Below are 19098 nucleotides of genomic sequence, written 5' to 3' on the forward strand. Positions count from 1 at the left end.
TGTTTATTCAAACATTCCCGGCGCGTATCGTGCGGAGCCCCGCCCCCACCTCGGCTACTCAGACCACATCTCTGTTATGTTGATTCCAGCATACAGACCTCTCGTCAGACGCTCTAAACCGGTTCTGAAACAGGTTAAAACCTGGCCAGCAGGAGCCATCTCTGCTCTTCAGGACTGTTTTGAGTGCACTGACTGGGATATGTTTAGGGAGGCTGCAACCAACGGCGACTCTATTGACTTGGAGGAATACACGGCATCAGTGACCAGCTACATCGGGAAATGCATCGATGACGTGACTGTCTCCAAGACCATCACAACACGCCCCAACCAGAAGCTGTGGATGACTACGAAAGTGCATGCTCTCCTGAAATCGAGAGACTCTGCCTTCAGATCGGGGGACAGGGCGGCCTTAAAAACAGCAAGGGCCAAACTGTCCCGAGCCATCAGAGAGGCGAAGTGTGCACATGCCCAGAGAATCCATGGCCACTTCCAGAACAGCAGAGACTCCCGGCGCATGTGGCAGGGCATTCAGGCGATCACCAACTACAGGACAACTTCACCTGCCTGTGACAGTGACGCCTCCCTTCCAGATGCGCTTCTTCCACTTCTACGCTCAGTTTGAGGCACAGAACAACACAACAGCGAGGAAGACCATCCCTCCTCCTAATGACCCAGTGCTTTGTCTCACCACGGCTGATGTGAAGAGAACTCTATACAGAGTTAACCCACGGAAGTCCGCTAGACCAGACAACATTCCTGGCAGAGTTCTCAGGGAGTGTGCGGAGCAGCTAGCAGATGTCTTCACTGACATCTTCAACATCTCGCTGAGCAGCTCCATCATCCCTACGTGCCTCAAGACAACAACCATCGTCCCTGTGCCAAAGAAGTCCACGGTTTCCTGCCTCAATGACTACCATCCCGTTGCACTCACACCAATCGTGATGAAATGCTTCGAGAGGCTCGTCATGAGGCACATCAAGTCACAGCTACCACCCTTGCTGGACCCCTTGCAGTTTGCGTATCGTCCTAACCGTTCCACGGAAGACGCCATCACCACAACCCTGCATCTGGCCCTCACACACCTGGACTGCAAAGACTCCTACGTTCGAATGCTGTTCATAGATTTCAGTTCAGCATTCAACACAATCATCCCTCAGCAGCTGATTAAGAAGCTGAGTCTCCTGGGCCTGAACACCTCTCTCTGCAACTGGATCCTGGATTTCCTGACTGGGAGACCTCAGTCAGTCCGGATCGGGAGCAGTATCTCCAGCACCACCACACTGAGCACTGGAGCACCTCAGGGCTGTGTGCTCAGTCCATTGCTGTTCACTCTGCTGACTCACGACTGTGCAGCAATGCACAGCTCCAACCACATCGTCAAGTTCGCTGATGACACGACCGTGGTGGGTCTCATCAGCAAGAACGACGAGTCAGCATACAGAGAGGAGGTGCAACATCTAACAGCCTGGTGCAGAGCCAACAACCTCTCCCTGAACGTCGACAAGACCAAAGAGATGGTTGTTGACTTCAGGAGAGCACAGTGTGACCATTCTCCGCTGTCCATCGATGGCTCCTCTGTGGAGATCGTCAAGAGCATCAAATTCCTTGGTGTCCATCTGGCGGAGAACTTCACCTGGTCACTCAACACCAGCTCCATCACCAAGAAAGCCCAGCAGCGCCTCTACTTCCTGAGGAGGTTGAGTAAAGCCCATCTCCCTTCCCCCATCCTGACTGTGTTCTACAGAGGGACCATCGAGAGCGTCCTGAGCAGCTGCATCACTGCCTGGTTTGGGAACTGCACCGTCTCAGATCGCAAGACCCTTCAGCGGATAGTGAGGACAGCTGAGAAGATCATCGGAGTCTCTCTCCCCTCTATCACAGACATTTACACCGCACGCTGCATCCACAAAGCCAACAGCATTGTGGCTGACCCCACACACCCCTCACACACACTCTTCACCCTCCTGCCATCTGGAAAGAGGTACCGGAGCATTCGGGGGCTCACAACCAGACTGTGTAACAGTTTCTTTCCTCAAGCCATTAGGCTCCTCAACACCCGGGACTGAACTGTTCTACACTCTCACACATACTCTCACTCAGGACTGAACTGTTCTACACTCTCTCACACACACACACTCTCACTCAGGACTGAACTGTATACTAACTCTCTGTCTCTCACACACAGATACACACACTCTCTCTTGACTGTGTGGACACAAACACACACACACATAATTTATACTGTTCATTACTTACTGCACTACCTCTACCTGTCATCCGCTGCTATAGTTATATTTATGTTTATTCTATTTGCACTACCTCAACCGCTGCTGTGTATTCTTGCACAATACACCACACGCTGCATCCACAAAGCCAACAGCATTGTGCATGACCACCCCCACCCCCCTCTCATGCTCTCGAAGCATTCAGGCCCTCACAACCAGACTGTGTAACAGTTTCTTTCTTCAAGCCATCAAGCTCCTCAACATCAAGAACTGAACTCATCTCACACACACACACACACACACACACTCAACTGTGTGAACTGACTTGTTCAGAACCCAAGATTTCAACACATATACACTATATTGCCAAAAGTATTCGCTCACCCATCCAAATAATCAGAATCAGGTGTTCCAATCACTTCCATGGCCACAGGTGTATAAAATCAAGCACCTTGGCACGCAGACTGTTTTTACAAACATTTGTGAAAGAATGGGTCGCTCTCAGGAGCTCAGTGAATTCCAGCGTGGAACTGTGATAGGATGCCACCTGTGCAACAAATCCAGTTGTGAAATGTCCTCGCTCCTAAATATTCCACAGTCAACTGTCAGCTGTATTATAAGAACGTGGAAGTGTTTGGGAACGACAGCAACTCAGCCACGAAGTGGTAGGCCACGTAAACTGACGGAGCAGGGTCAGCGGATGCTGAGGCGCATAGTGCGAAGAGGTCGCCAACTTTCTGCAGAGTCAATCGCTACAGACCTCCAAACTTCATGTGGCCTTCAAATTAGCTCAAGAACAGTGCGCAGAGAGCTTCATGGAATGGGTTTCCATGGCCGAGCAGCTGCATCCAAGCCATACATCACCAAGTACAATGCAAAGTGTCGGCTGCAGTGGTGTAAAGCACGCCGCCACTGGACTCTAGAGCAGTGTTCTCTGGAGTGACGAATCGCGCGTCTCCATCTGGCAATCTGATGGACGAGTCTGGGTTTGGCGGTTGCCAGGAGAACGGTACTTGTCTGACTGCATTGTGCCAAGTGTAAAGTTTGGTTGAGGGGGGATTATGGTGTGGGGTTGTTTTTCAGGAGCTGGGCTTGGCTCTGAATGCTTCAGCATACCAAGACATTTTGGACAATTCCATGCTCCCAACTTTGTGGGAACAGTTTGAAGCTGGCCCCTTCCTCTTCCAACATGACTTTGCACCAGTGCACAAAGCAAGGTCCATAAAGACATGGATGACAAAGTCTGGTGTGGATGAACTTGACTGGCCTGCACAGAGTCCTGACCTCAACCCGATAGAACACCTTTGGGATGAATTAGAGCGGAGACTGAGAGCCAGGCCTTCTCGTCCAACATCAGTGTGTGACCTCACAAATGCGCTTCTGGAAGAATGGTCAAAAATTCCTGTAAACACATTAAACCTTGTGGACAGCCTTCCCAGAAGAGTTGAAGCTGTTATAGCTGCAAAGGGTGGACCGACGTCATATTGAACCCTATGGATTAGGAATGGGATGTCACTTAAGTTAATATGCGAGTCAAGGCAGGTGAGCGAATACTTTTGGCAATATAGTGTATCTGTAACTCCACCCACATTATAACTGTTTGCATGCTTGTATTTGCACAACTGCTGCTATATGTACATTTCAAACTGTCACCAATTGCTGCTATATGTATATGTTTACAAGCATATATGTTTGCACATTTTTCGGCGTTATGTGTCCTGTACTGTTTTGTGTTGTTTTTGCATTGTCTGTTTGCACTGTCTTTTGTCTTGCACTGTTTGCGCCAGGTTGCACATGTTGCACTTTATCTAGCTAGGAGAATTTCTCTTTGTGTTGTTGTTTTGTTTTGTAGCTATATGTCATTTTATTGTTTTATGTAGCACCAGAGTCTTGGAGAAATCAGCTATATATGGTTGAAATGACAATCAAAGCTTCTTGACTCTTGACTTGATGGTCCCAAAGGGACCTAAATTGTGTTTGCCCCTTAATTGCCATATTATTATTATTATTATTATTATTATTATTATTATTATTATTATTATCCATGAAAGTCATAGAACACTTTATACACTTTTTGTGAAATTTCACACAGCATTAGAGGACTGCTAAGCTACTTTCACAGACATTAGTGTATGACACTGGAGCCCTCTGGTTCCACCAGTATGGCAGAGCTGGACAAAGGTTTACAATAATCAATTCTGCACACAATGTCTTAGAAACATGATTCTCTTTTCCACTGACTCAGCCAACATCATAATGTTAATTTTACTACATATTGTAATTTTTGCCATTGTGATATTTTAGACAATTTTTTCAGTATTTTTTCCAATCATTACCAAATGTAGACTGTGCAAACAGGATGTGAGGGCATATCTCAGCAATGTTGTGACAGATTTTGCACAGACTTTGGTAGTTCATTGAAGGTACACATCCTAATGGACTCGAAGTCAATCCTCCATTTTCTGTACCACTTAAACAGTGTCACAGGAAACCTAGAGCCTATCCCAGGGGTCTTGGGGCACAAAGTATGGGACACTATGGAAGGGTTGCCAACCCATAACAGGGCACAATCACATACACATTCACAAACCGATTCACACACTATGGACCATTAAAACATGCCAGTCAGCCTATCACACATGTTTTTGAACTGGGGGAGGAAACTGGAGTACCTGGATGTACAGTGAGAACATAAAAGGTCTGCGCACACAGGGCAGTGGTGGGAATGGAACCCCCAACCCCAGAAGTGCAAAGCAAATATTCTAAGCACTACAATTCACAAAATGCATACTTTTGCACAATTCAACATAATGTTCAAATGAATTTGAACTCACCAAAGAGGAAGTGATGACATTTCTTAGCTATGGTGAGATGGATTTTGACCAAACTACTGTATGTAGATCAGTGAATGACCATTTCCTAAGAAACTCTAGTTTGTCTCTAAACCCTCTCTAGGGGACACTATTATTTATTTTAAAAAATTTTTAAAGTGTTCATACTTTTTTTAAATCGCTCAATCTGGAGTATATGGAAAGTGCAGCAGATTTCTGATATGACAAAAAATATGCTTCTTTTCCAACAAATCATCACTGCATTGTGATATAAGTCAGGAAAAAACTATTTTCTCTGACTTTTTTATATATGATACATTTTGCCTGTAACCTAGAAAAACAAATTTATGCTTATGTTCCCAGTGGCTTCTGGTCTGCCTAATTTGTTAAAGGGTGGGAACAGAAAGTGCCTGGCTTGCTTAATTGTTCTTTGTAGCTATATTCAGATGTGAATTTGCATGTGTGTTTTTATGTGCAGTATTATGTCATATGTCAGTATGAAGTCAGTGTACATGTGTATGAAAGATAGGGAGATTATGTGTGTACTTTTTTGCACCTTCTTGTGTGCTGGCAGTGTGAAATTAAGGTTGCAGATAGCGCTATGTGAAAGGCCTTTGGTACTCTTCATCTCTTTGAGAAACGAGAGTCTTCCACATGGCTCCTGTCCCATGTCCCACACCTAAGCAAGTAAATAAAGAGATACATGCACAGAAGTCATTAATGTGCATATAGAACACATTTTGTCATACAGATACAGATACTACCATAACAAAGTTACTGTTTAAAATCATCAGTTTAAAATTGCAACAGGTTATGATAGCAGTTCCCTCCATTTAATTCCATTCCTTTTTCAAACATCAAACACTATCCATAAAATTTCTTATATGATACATCTTTGGGAGGTACACCAACCTACAAACCGACCCATACAAACAAACACACATTACAGACATAAACATACACACCTTGACACTTAAAGCTAGTCTGTTCTCTTTGAAGGCATAGAAGGTAAAAACAAGCTGCTGGCTGATCTTGCTGACAGGAGACAGATTGCCATAGCAATGAACATAGATAAGCTTTCCCTCTGAAATCTGCAACAGAACCAAACAAAACTAGTTTTGATTATGCTTGTCCAATATTTTAACACATTATTTAAATGTTTGCATAATATACCCAGATAGCACAATAGGTCTGGCCCAGATCTGGCCCACACAATGCACTTACACTCGGCCCAACATACCCCACATTGGTAGCCCATGTCTGGTTTGCCAGAGGCGGGCCAGACATGGGCCAGCACAGGGCCAGCACTGGGCCACACCACATAAACCAAACCAATACCAGGCCACATCTGGCATGCCATCATATTAACAGTGCCATCACTGCCAGACCTGGTCCGCATCTGGTTGACATACCACTTGCCATGCCAGAACTCAGCCAGCAGTGCCGGCTTAATGCCAGATCTGACCCAGACTGTTTATGAAGTAGTGAAAATGTTTCTAGGTGTTCCTGTGTATGTACAGATGAACATGTGTTTAATTGTACAAATATGTCTGCAATTAAGCCATTGTCTGTGATCAACCTGCAATTGTGCATACACACCTCAGTATCTTTGCTCCTGGCCACTTCCTCAAAGTTTTCCTGCTGCTCAAGTGTTTTGTCCACCTTATCATCAGTAATACAGAAGACACGGAGCTGTGCCTCTGATAAGTCAATGGGCTTTGCAAACACCACAAATTTGGCACGGTATGGCACACAAATCAACTCCTTGTAAACTAGGTTTGCCAGAGCAACTATCTCACTCACTTGCTGACAGTCTGCTAGCCAGAATCTGCAAAGAAAAATACAGAAAATAGAGAGGGTGGAATGGAAAAGAAGAGCAGAAATGACTAAACTATAAGACAGATGTTTCGAGAATGTCAAACTTGACATTACAATTAGGAACATTTAGGGATCAAGCCAGTATAACAGTAGAGACCTATCATTAGTACCTCAGTAACCAGACTTTGGTGCTGCAGATGCTGCTCTTGTTTAAATAAATAAATAAATAAATAAATCAATAAATCAATAAATCAATATATAGAAATTATTACAACCCTAACCCAGAAAACATATGCATATAGTCAACTCCAGAGTTTTCTTTTTTTCTTTTTTCTTTCAGGGCTGTTTGGGCAGCAAAAGGGGGAGCAACACAATATTAGGCAGGTGGTCATAATGTTATGGCTGATTGGTGTACATAGTGAAGTTTGTTATTGTGATGACAAATGAAACATCCTGAAATCGCTCCAGACACTGGTGGCCTGAAAAGATGAGAGCGGTTTCTACACCTCCAGAAAAGACAGCAACTGTGGAGGTAGCAATGCGGGGCAGAGTAGCTTGAGTTGCAACACTGGCGATAAAGAGTGGCTTGGGCAAAGCCTCTTGTCACTGAAAAACTTGTCTCCCCCAAGAGACACAAGAATGCATGTTTGTCAAGCTGACCAAAGACCATGATGTCAAAGCTTATCTACACATGTTTGAAAGCATACCCCTGCATGAACGGTGGGACAAAGAAGAATGGAGGCTATTACACCCTTTCCTCAAATGAGGCCACAGACTATGAGACTAAGAACTGAGATTTTGATCTAGCGTGGGAGCTCCCCAATCAATAAGCAGCAGATTTTGACCAGCGAGCATAGCGGCCAGGCCTAAATCCCTGTGCCCAAATGGATCAGTTGTTAAGAATGACAAAGACATGGCTTCAACCAGAAAAGTTGTGTGCCAGTGAAGTAGCCAAGCGGGTCACTATGGACTGGTTCTTAAGGGCTCTACTGCCAGAAGAGTATAAGGCAGTTAGGCTAAGTAAAAGAACAAGCCCCTGCAAGATGATGGAAGCTTTAGAGGCTGCACTCACAATGCTCAAGATTGGCAGGGGTAAGCGGCGAGATGCCCAACCAGAAGGGCTCAAACCCCAACACTTTGCTTGGAACCACACGGGCAAAGAAAACTGCCTCAAGAATACCCCACATCAAGGCCTGGCTCTCTGGCTGTGCCCTACATGCCACCAGCCCTCCCAAAGTACCCACGGTGACTGTGAAAGTGAATGGGCAGCCGGTGTCTGCCCTACTGGATTCGTGGAGCACCATCACTCTGGCCTGACATTCGGTTCTGGGCTCTGAGCTTGGGGCCAGAGAGTGGCCACTGCTGGTGGGGATCATTCAGGAGCTCCTTGTACCCCTCCCCCTTGGCAGAGATTATCTAGGCTTCACCGCAGCGGCCACAAAGTCTGTCTTGGCATGATTTCGTTGACAGCGTGGCAGATTAACAGAGGGTCTACATGGTTCAGGGCCGACGGGATGCAGACTGAACCACAGTGAGACACAAGGTGAGACACACACCATCTAATCTTGTTTCTGTTGTTCTTCACCAAATCACAAGGGAGGGGGCATTTGGGGCAGGAACAGAAAGAACCCTCAAGCACTGCTGGAGCTAGATCACCAATCAGAGTACCTTCACCACATATTTCCATATGTGCGCTGGTCTGCTATACTACTACACTTAGTGCTGTGGCCAACCCTGCAAGCTATTGGTAGTTCCCCAAACAAAAACACATCTGTTGATGCACTTGGCCCATGCACATCCACTGTGGGGCTGCCTGGTCTACAGTGCCCCCAGTGTCAGCACATGGCCAACAAGAATCCAGTGCCCATGGCCCTTACATCGCTGGCCACCATCAGCAACCCGTTTGATCGTATCAGCATAGATCTCCTCAGGCCGTTGCCAGTCAGCTTGGGGTCACAAATACATCCTCTTGATCGTCAGTTACACCACCAGGTACTTTGAGGTGGTACCACTTCGGAAGGCAAACACAGTAACACTGCTAAAGAACTGATGCTAAAATAAATGAAAATCAGACAGTCCAACAAGGAGGACTCCACTTTTGAAAGCAAATCATATAACAAGCAAGACTGGAATTTGCCAAAATGCATACTGACAAGCCACAAAGCTTCTGGAAGAATGCCTTTTGGATAAGGTTTTTGGCAAGTCATGTCAGCTCTATGTTCACAGATGGAAAAATTAAGCATACAAAGAAAACACTATACGCTATACTGTGAACCATGGAGGAGGCTTGATTATGTTCTGGGGCTGCTTTGCTACATCTGGAATCTGGAGTGCCTTGTATCTGTGCAGGGTACAATAAAATCTCAAGACAATCAAGGCATTCTGGAGTGAAATGTGCTATCCTGTCTCACAAAGCTCTGTCTCAGTAGCAGGTCATGGGTCTTTCAACAGGATAATGACCCAAAATACACAGCTAAAAACACCCAAGCATGGCTAAGAACAAAACACTGGACTATTCTGTGTCATGGACTGCTGGACCCAATCCTTCCTCCCCTTCCCGGCCTCTGCACACCTGTTCCTTATGTTTCAATGATTACCTTCCCTATTTATCCCTGCTGTCTTGTGCTTGTGTTTGCTGCCTCCTTTTCTTTTGTTAACTGGGTTTGCTGCCTGGATTATTCTGTTTGATTTTTGTGTTTGTTAGTTTGTTCTTAGTTGCCTAGTTCTCCCCAGTGTTTTCATCTGTCTGTAGTTTTTGTTATTTATAGCAGGTTGTTATTTAGCAGGTTGTTGTAATCGTTCTACTCATAAAGCCAATATCACAAAGTTATTAACTGTTATAACTGTTTGCTATTGTATTAGTTATAACAGTATAACTAAAACCCACAGTGGTCACTGAAATAACCTCCACAGTTCTTTCCACAGATGTTCAATAGGATTTAAATCAAGACTCATAGAAGGCCACTTCAAAATTGTCAGGAGTCAGTCCCTTTACTAGTGCAGAATCCAGACCCAAATGCAGGGGAGGATGAAAAATAGGGAATTACTGTTTTATAAATAATTCATAAATTATTTCATTTATATTTATAAATGTGACCACTGTGGGTTTTAGTTATACTGTTATAACTAATACAATAGCAAACAGTTATAACAGTTAATAACTTTGTGATATTGGCTTTATGAGTAGAACGATTACAACAACCTGCTAATTAAGACTGAAGTCTGATTTGACAGGACCTTATTAGCTAAACTGAACCATATTATTAAAACATCAACATTTCATATTACACTTTATTGTAAAGTACGTTTGAATAGAAAATTAATAAAATGTCATGTTTATAGTCAAAAATAAAAACCTGGTAGTTGCATTAAAAACCAGCCCAAATTTTATCAACCCGCCCATTGCATTTTTTCCCAGTGAGACGTGACCAAAAGAAGCCCACGTGGGCGGAAACACGCCCAATCTGGCAACACTGCTTGAGAATTCGTCGTCTCAGGCTTCTGATTGGCCAACATGGCTTTACGGTTGAGATTATATTGCCACCTGTTGGTTTTACATGCTCTTGACAGTGCTTCAGACCACGTTTTTGCATTTTCATGTGGATGAGATTTTTTTTTTTTTTTAAACGAAGGAGGAAAAACTCCTTTTTTAAAAATACCTGTGTAAGTGTGGACTAGGCCTAAGACCACATGCAGCCAGAAGTAAGTGTTCTGATTACCAAGTAACCCTGGATGGTCTTTGTTTCATCATGTGCAGCAAGAAAAGCCTTTGGTGTGATTATCAACTCCAGTCTTTCATTTGAAGCTCAGGTAGATAACATTACTAGGGGAGCCATCTTTCATCTCAGAAATATTGCTAAGATAAGAAATCATGTCACTACATGATGTAGAAATACTAGTTCATGCTTTTGTTACTTGAAAATTATAAAAATGTCACTGTCCAAATACTTATGGAGCAATTATATGTAGCTATAAAAGGCAAGCTATATAAAATCAGAATATATTCAGTATGCTGGATATAGGCTATTTTATCATGCTTTTAATTTTCTATTTTGATTTGTTGAATTTATAAAAACAAAAAATGATGTTTTTGTTCATTTTATGTGCTCACCTTAAAGAAAATGTGCATTTGGTTTAAAGAATAGGATGCATTCACCAGCAACACTTGCAGCTAATTTTAGTTAAGTTGTGTCTTTGTCAAGTGTCTTTGATTATGATGCTTCAATGTCCTTCATAAAAATAAATAAATAAATCTAATATCAGAATCAAACATAAGCAAACTTTGGCACATGTGCACCAATCCCACACAGTTGACTGAGTCTGTAGTTAGATCTAAGGTCTAAACCTCAGTGTGAAAAAGTTGGTATAAAAAACTAAAAAAAATACTTCAAATAAATACGTCTCAAATAAAATTAGCACAGGAGAGAAAATAATAATGTTTAAAAAAGAGAACCAATAATTATGAAATTTTCTCTGTTAATTACCTGGCTGAAACATTTGTAGTAAATGAGACACAGTCAGTGACAAAGGAGAGTGGAGTAGTGCCAGTGATATCCTCCCATTGAGCTGAAGAAGTGCCACCTACATGCACATACAGTATTTTCATAACTAAAAACATACTCACAGGATATAAAACAGTCATTAAATAAAAAATTCTGACCTTTATTTTAATAGGTTAATGTGTTTATATACCCATTACAGACACAAATATGCCATGGAAAAAACTCATATTTTAATTGTACAGATTAGCTTCATGGGAAAAAATACTGATGTTACATACAGTACATAGGTATGTAGTAGATTACTGCCACAGTAATCTACTACAGTAGATTAAATCTGCCTCAGTAGATTTTAGCAGCAAACAGGTTTGGATTTGTCATAGGTTTTTCGGAAAAAGCCAATACATGGTTGACAGATTTTGGAGGGGGAATGAGAGCACACACACACACACACACAAATAGAGAATTACACTAATGTCAGTGCAATTCTCATTTTGTTTTATTTATTCTGTATGTGTTCTCATCCCTAACCCTAACCCTAACCCTATAGGCCTATGACAATTCCTGCTTAGGTATGTTCTCTAACAAACTCTAGGACCTTTCAGAAACATAAATGTTTGTAATGTTTCTAATATGACATAATTACACATGTTGACTCCACATGGTCTCTGATGGGAACTGGCTGCAACAAAACAAACTCAAGGTTTTAAATCAGTAGCTGTGAATGCTTATGTAATTATAATTAAATTTCATTTCAGACCCAAATTATAACACTGCAAAATGTGGAAATATGTTTTAAAGCATTTTAGTGCATTTAATGTTTAAATCAAATTTTTAAAATTTAAAAACTTTAATTTAATTTTAATTAAATGAAAATTTAATTGACACTCAGTAATAACTGCCTCTTTTCTCTCTAAGTACCTGTGATGCTGCAGAGCAGTCTCAAGCAGGGAACATGGTCTCCTTTACGTCCTTTAGCTGTGACCTCCTTAGCTCTGGGTGGGACAGGAATTGTCATGGTGATGGGTTTATGAAACTTCCTCCTCCTGGGTTCTACAGTTACAATGGGGCTGAATGAGGCTCGGTTGGCAATCAAACTGTGCACAATTTCCTCTGGCACTGGCTGAGCCTGTGGAGCAAAGAAGATGAATAAGTATGTTTGTTAATTTTAAAGAATTTCAGCATTCATTTGCATGTGTACTGTTTTCATTCAGGCCAATATTATGGTATAGTTTAGCATGTTCATATATTTTAAGTCCCAGAAGCCCACCACCACACTATTGAGAAGAAAGTCACCAAAATGCTATTATTAATTATATCCATCATCAAGGAATCCGCTAGCCTTTGGCCTAGCCTCATGAGGTACCCACTCTCTTGAGTGGACAACCCGGTGGCATGCCTGAAAAGAACTGCCAATTCAGCACCATTTTTTGGATAGTGGGCCACACTTTAAGAAAACAAAAGATTGTTTTCCACTAGCTTTGCCTCTACTGTGTCTATATTCTGCCTTTTTAATCTGAGTTGCTACAGTTTGACATTAGCACAATTTTATTTTGGATGGATCTTTATGTAATTAAAATGTCTTGTGATCCTAATTTGAATAAACTTGTTCCTGCAAATACACCTAATTAATTAATTAAGTTAATTAATTAATTTATTATTTAGTTCATTCAAACTGCATCATAAATCCAGGAAAGCTATCAAAAATAAACCTGGGACAAAGTTCTGGAAAAGTATTAATCAGGGTGTGATTATAAATGCATTGAAAACGTTCCATCCAATGGCACATCATTAAAAATAATCCTTTGTCACAAATGCAGAATAACAGCAACAAATCCCATCCCAACCAAGCTTCACAGTGGCTAAGTAAGTCTGCCATATCAAGCTCCCAAATGATAAATTATGCTGTTCAAGAGAACAACAGATATTTGCATGTGAAATTTTATGCTTATATGCAAAGACTGTGACTGCCCAAAAGTGGCAGAATATCGCTCCTCACCTACCATCCGCACAGGTGCTGATGGAACAATGCCACGCTAACACCATGTGCAGTGAACAGTATCAGCACACTCAGCTGCAGGGCAGAGATAACAGAGCAGAGGGTATATCTATCTACCCTCATTGAGACACAGGACTTTCTGGAGGAAGACTGAACTGAAGTTTCCCAACATAACCTTGCCTCTTACAATGCCACCTGGGTGCTGCCCAAGATCTTTCCTCTGTGCTGTAGCCCTCCCAGTCCATGAAGTACTGTAGGTGCCCTCTCCTCCTTGAGCTCAAGATTTCGTTTATCAGATAAGTGGGTAAGACTTCAATTTCTAATGGTGGTGTAGATGTAGAGGCCGTAGGATTGGTAGCAGGTACAGCATGGGCTGGTTTGAGGAGAGAGACATGGAAAGAGGGGGAGATGTGGTAATTGGCAGGCAGCTGTAACCGATACGTGATGGGTTTAATTGTTTGAGGATCTTGAATGGGCCGATGTACCTCAGACTAAGATTTTTATAATGTAGTTGGAGGGGAATGTTCTTAATGGAAAGGCAGGCCATTTGCACCGAACCGCCCTCTGGAGGTGCACAGTTTCCCAGACCTCCCTGCTAAATTGGATCCAGTTGTCAACTGCAGGGGCGTATGATGCTTCCCTCAAACATGCCATTGGGGGGTTGGTAACCCAGGATGTACTGGAATGGCATAAGATCTGTGGATGAGTCTATAAGGGAGTTCTGGGTGTACTCAGTCCAGTGGAGGAACTCGCTCTACCTCCATTGTTCAAGACTACAATAGGAGAATAAGTGACCACTCATTTCTTGGTTAAGCTGTTCCATTTGACCATTTGACTGGGGGTGATAACCAGATGTAAAGTTGATCTTGATGTTCAAGTGACCATAGAAAGCCCTCCACACATGAAACATGAACTGAACATAATTTCTAAATACCTAGTGAAAGAGGGCTTCTGCCATTTCCATAACAATTGGGAAACCCCTTATGGGAACCAGTCTGCAGACTTTGTAGAAACGGACTATGATCACCAAGATGGTCTTGTAGCCACTGTATCATTCTCTGACTGAGAACAGATGAGACATATTGCTTAGTGGGAGGGCATTCTGGTGGCAATGGTTAATCCCTTTGGACTTCCTCCATAAGATCTCAGTGAGTAGAGGTTCTGATTACTGGCTATATTGGCTCTGGGATAGGGTTACACTGGGACAGAGCATCAGCCTTGCAACTCTTTATGCCAGGCCTGTAGGTCACAGTAAAACTGAAGTGTGTGAAAAAATAGTGCCCACCAGGCCTGACTTGGGTTTAGTCTCTTGGCACCATTGATATAGTCATATGATCTGTGATGACCTGGAACTGACAGCAAGTGAATAGATAAGTGCTTTTTATTACCCTCATCATAGTTAGACTATATTAGCAGGAGCTAATATACATTAGTACAACATACATGGGTAGAGCTTATTCTCAGTTCCATGGTGTTGTAATAGGATGGCCCTGATACTGCAATTGGAAGTGTTTACCACCATGATCTGGGTGCGTTAAGATGGGGGCCATTTTAAAGCTGGTCTCCCTGTGGAACTGCGATGGTGCTATAATCCCATATGAAGTAGCAGGAGAAGTTAGTGAACCCCAGAAATCTTTGAAGTACCTTCACAGTCTTTGGTGTAGGCCATTCTGCCTCTGTGCACACCTTGCTGGGGTCCATCACCACTCTGTGGGAACTAATGATGTAACCCAAGAAGTTAGTAACAGTCTAGTGCAACTCTCTCTTCTTCACTTTGACATACAGGTGGTGCTGTAGAAGTTGAGACTGAAAACATGGCTGACATGTAGTTCCTTGGTCACTGAACAGATGAATATGCCGTCTACATATACAATAATGTAGTGATTGAGCAGGTCTCAAAAGATCTCACTGATGAATGACTGGAAGACTGCTAGGCATTTTAAGTTTTAGGAGTGTTTTTGATGTTATTTTAGCATTTAAATGTAAACGTGAAAACACACTTTGTACTTTCACAAAATGGCTATTTTATAGAATATGATGTGTAAAAATGTCACATAATTACCATAAAGATTTTGATATAATATTGCTTTGTTCCTGTAGAAAAATCAATGTTGTAAGGGTAGACATTTTATAATGAGAAGGTAAGTTAAGAATGTCTTTCTGTAATTCCATCCAGTACAAATGTTTGAACCAGTGATTTTCTAAGCAGCTAAAAGTAGCTAAACATAGCTATAAGCACAGTGAAGTATTCCTGTATAATTGCATAGTGGTCTGGAATCCTTTAATCCTATAATCCTTTTTGAAGTAGAGAGTTATAGAAAGTACATTTGTATATTTGAAAATGTCAACAATATGAATGTATTTTGGAAGAACTATAAAGATGTTTTTGTGATAGATGTGTATACATTTAAAAGACACTGGGACTTTTATGCATTTAAAAGTTAAATTTTATGAGTTTTTTGGGAGTGAATAAACAGAAATCTGTAAGTTAAACCAAAGGCTCCCTGTCTTCACTGCTGCTCAACTTACCTGTATTTTACAGGATTTCATCTTTGTTGCTGTGGCACTATTCTTGGAACCTACAACCAGGGGCGGACTTAGTGATTTGCGGGCCCTAAGCGATTCCAGGTTTGGGGCCTTTGAACTCAACACACTCTCTTTCTATATATATTTTTTTATTCTGTTTTTTTCTCTTTTCTTTTTTTGTAAATAAACTGCATGTTAAAAATATCTTTAAAGTGGAACTTTTAAAAATTAAATGCAATAAAATCAAAAATAAACTAAAATCACAAACTAACTATTTACAAATAATTACCCATATTTATGATGATATTTTAATATTAATGCTCTGTGTTTGGGGGGGGGAGTTTGTGAGAAAAAATGAGTGACTTTCAGGAGTTTAGCCACAATCTTTTTTATATCCTCTTTTCTTCTCCTTTTTTCAGATCCACGGGGGTAGCTGCGTTTCATTGATTATTTCTAAATTTGTTCCAAATGTATAAAATTCTCACTCTTGCGCGCTCTAAGTCTCCCTCTGCTCCACGCTCATCTGATTGTCTTTGAACCGCTCACACCTCGCGCATGTGCAGTACGATAGGAACATACCAATATTCATGAACCATGGGGGGGGTCTCGCATTTGAAAAGATGTAATAATAACGTTAAAATCTTAATGGACAGACCATACAATATATGATAGAAAATTAATAAGTACTATATGATTTATACAGGCTTCTTGGTATTGGTCGGGGCCCTCTAATTCCCCGGGGCCCTAAGCGGCTGCTTACCTCGCTTATTGGTTAAGTCCGCCCCTGCCTATAACAAATTATGGAGTCTCGTCCTAGATGCACTCCCGTTCATTTTGCCACAAGGAACCACACATAATCTGTACAATGCCCTACATTAAAAAGACAATGCACATGTTGGAGACTTCACGTGGTTCTTCACGTGTCTGTTGAAGTAGGTGTCACCACTGTTGGAAAACTGCTGCCAGTGATCCTCTGTGCAGAATTTTACAACCCGGTGTGCTACAACACAATAGCACATGATGAAAAGATGGTCTCCACCAAACACCTACAACAGGACTGAGCCCGTTTGAGCCTCCTCAGGAAGTACAGATGTTGGTGGACTTTCTATATTAAGCTAACAGAGTTAGTGTACTAGGTTAAGTCGGTGTAAGATGTATCCCAAGGTATTTGAAGCTTTCTTTGTCTGGATCTATTTCTCCTATATGCATATGAGGGTCAATTGTTATCAGTTTTCCTTTTTATGTGGTCCATGGTCAGCTGCTCAAAGGACATGAATATAGGGATCAGTGCTACTGGGTGATAGTCATCCAGGCATGACACTGCTGAGGTCTATAGAATGTGGATGGCAGTGGCAGATTTAAAGCATAATGGTACTTTCGTTTGGGAGAATGAGATGTTAAAAATGTCTGTCAATACTTCTGAAATCTGTATCTTTTAGAACAAGGCCGGGGATGTTATCAGGACCTGAAGAGTCAGAGAGTCCGAGGTTGGGCAGGAGACTGCTCTTTATGCTCTGTGCCTGTACATGTGATGAAGCGTGTTTTCTCCTTAGGTCACTATGGGGATATGCTGGTAAAACCCAGGTGTAGTGTCCATCACGCTGATGTGGTTAAAGTCTCTTGCATTCATAAAAAGTACATTATGGGTTTTTATTTTGGAAAGGGCAGATGATGCCATGTAGCTCACAGAGTGCTTCTCTAGCTTTAACACTTGGTGGAATGTAAACAGCTACAATATACAATGCTATGAATTCCTGTGTTAAATACTGTGACTGGCATTTGATAATCAGACATTCAACTGCTTTAGAGAAGTGGCTGCTAATGAAAGAACAGTTTGTGCACCAACATTTATTGCTAAATACACATAGTCCTCCTCCCCAAGGTTGCCTATCAACCTGGAACAATTAGCATGCTGCTAATCTGAAAAGCTGTGTTCAGCATGTCACTATTCAGTCAATAGGAATACACAGCACTTTCTCATCTCCTGATGTTCACTCACACACAGTCTTGAAAAGTACATTTTATTTTTTAGTAAACAAATATTATCTAGAAGGAGTGATAGGACCACTGGTCTGTCACTAGCTTTTAGTTTAGCTAGTTGGCTGGCTGGCTTGCTCCTCTTCTGCTTACATGCACTGCTTCCACTTTCCACTGGTCTGCCATACCACTGACCTCAGTACTCGGTTCTTGCCTAGTTCTAATTTCACTTAAGATGGACGTTCCGTATCGGTCCTGCTGTTGATTTCCCAGAGTTCAGATGGACAAGTATTTCCTGCACATTTACTCTCTTATTCACTTACACTCACACTACAAAAATAAAAGAGAATGGTGGCTGAGCTGAGAGCTTGAGAAGCTGCTGTACTCCTGCATGCTGCCATCTTGGTAACAGACCCTTTTCCAGTGATCAGTCCCATGGAGCTGAGGAAAAACGAAGGACATTGGATTGCCCTACCAGAAAGCTGTCACAGGAATGTAGCAGGCTGCATGTGAATGAGGCCTTCTTTATAGAAAATCCCTGGGTCACAAGCAGTTGGTTCTGCCCACAACCTACAAACAAAAAGCTCTCACACACCTATACAACAACACTGGACACCTTGGTCTGGAAAGAGTACTAATCCTGGCAAGAGAATGATTCTATTGGCCTTTCATGAAATGGGAGATCAATGAATATGTAATGGAAGTATCATTGCATAACACAGAAAAACCTGCTTCACATTATTAAGCAGCTATGGATATTATTACATTGGGATCACCCCTTGAACATGTCTGTAATGACTTCCTCCACCTTTAGGAAGGTGGAGGATATGAGTATATATTGGTGGTAGTTGACCACTTCATCAGGCTTGCCCAAGCATACTCCACTAAAACCAAGGCTGGCAAAACAGACACAGAGAAACTGACTTCATCCCTCAGTTTGAATTCCTGGCCAAACTCCACTATGATCAATGGTGGCATCTGAACCAAGTCATCCATGCATTCAATTGCACCAAGCAAATAGAAACAGGATTCTCCCCATATTACTTGTTATATTTTCATCATCCATGTCTCATTGTCGAACCTTTTCTTTGGATTAGCAGCAGAAGAGACAAAGACAGGAAGAGGGTATGCAGAAAATAGAAAGAGAAATGATGAAGGCATACAAAATAGCTGATGCCAACAGTAAGTAACAAAAGAGGAACACAAAATGAGTGCAACCATAA

The 19098-nt window shown here is 42.1% G+C and overlaps 1 protein-coding gene across 3 annotated transcripts in view; it reads right to left on the reverse strand.

Annotated features, from left to right (window-relative positions):
* The window catches only part of LOC131359748 (ankyrin-3-like), an 89488-nt gene that overhangs the window by 41901 nt on the left and 28489 nt on the right, over positions 1-19098 (reverse strand). For all 3 annotated transcript variants that reach the window (XM_058399831.1, XM_058399829.1, XM_058399830.1), the window contains exons 7-11: positions 12295-12502; positions 11359-11455; positions 6656-6884; positions 6022-6147; positions 5613-5735 (exon numbers count right to left, since the gene is read on the reverse strand). In XM_058399831.1, coding sequence (XP_058255814.1) covers positions 5613-5735; positions 6022-6147; positions 6656-6884; positions 11359-11455; positions 12295-12502 — 783 coding nt within the window. The remainder of the gene's footprint in view (positions 1-5612; positions 5736-6021; positions 6148-6655; positions 6885-11358; positions 11456-12294; positions 12503-19098) is intronic.

Source organism: Hemibagrus wyckioides, linkage group LG09 (assembly GCF_019097595.1).
Source record: "Hemibagrus wyckioides isolate EC202008001 linkage group LG09, SWU_Hwy_1.0, whole genome shotgun sequence".
NCBI classification, from domain to species: Eukaryota; Metazoa; Chordata; class Actinopteri; order Siluriformes; family Bagridae; genus Hemibagrus; species Hemibagrus wyckioides.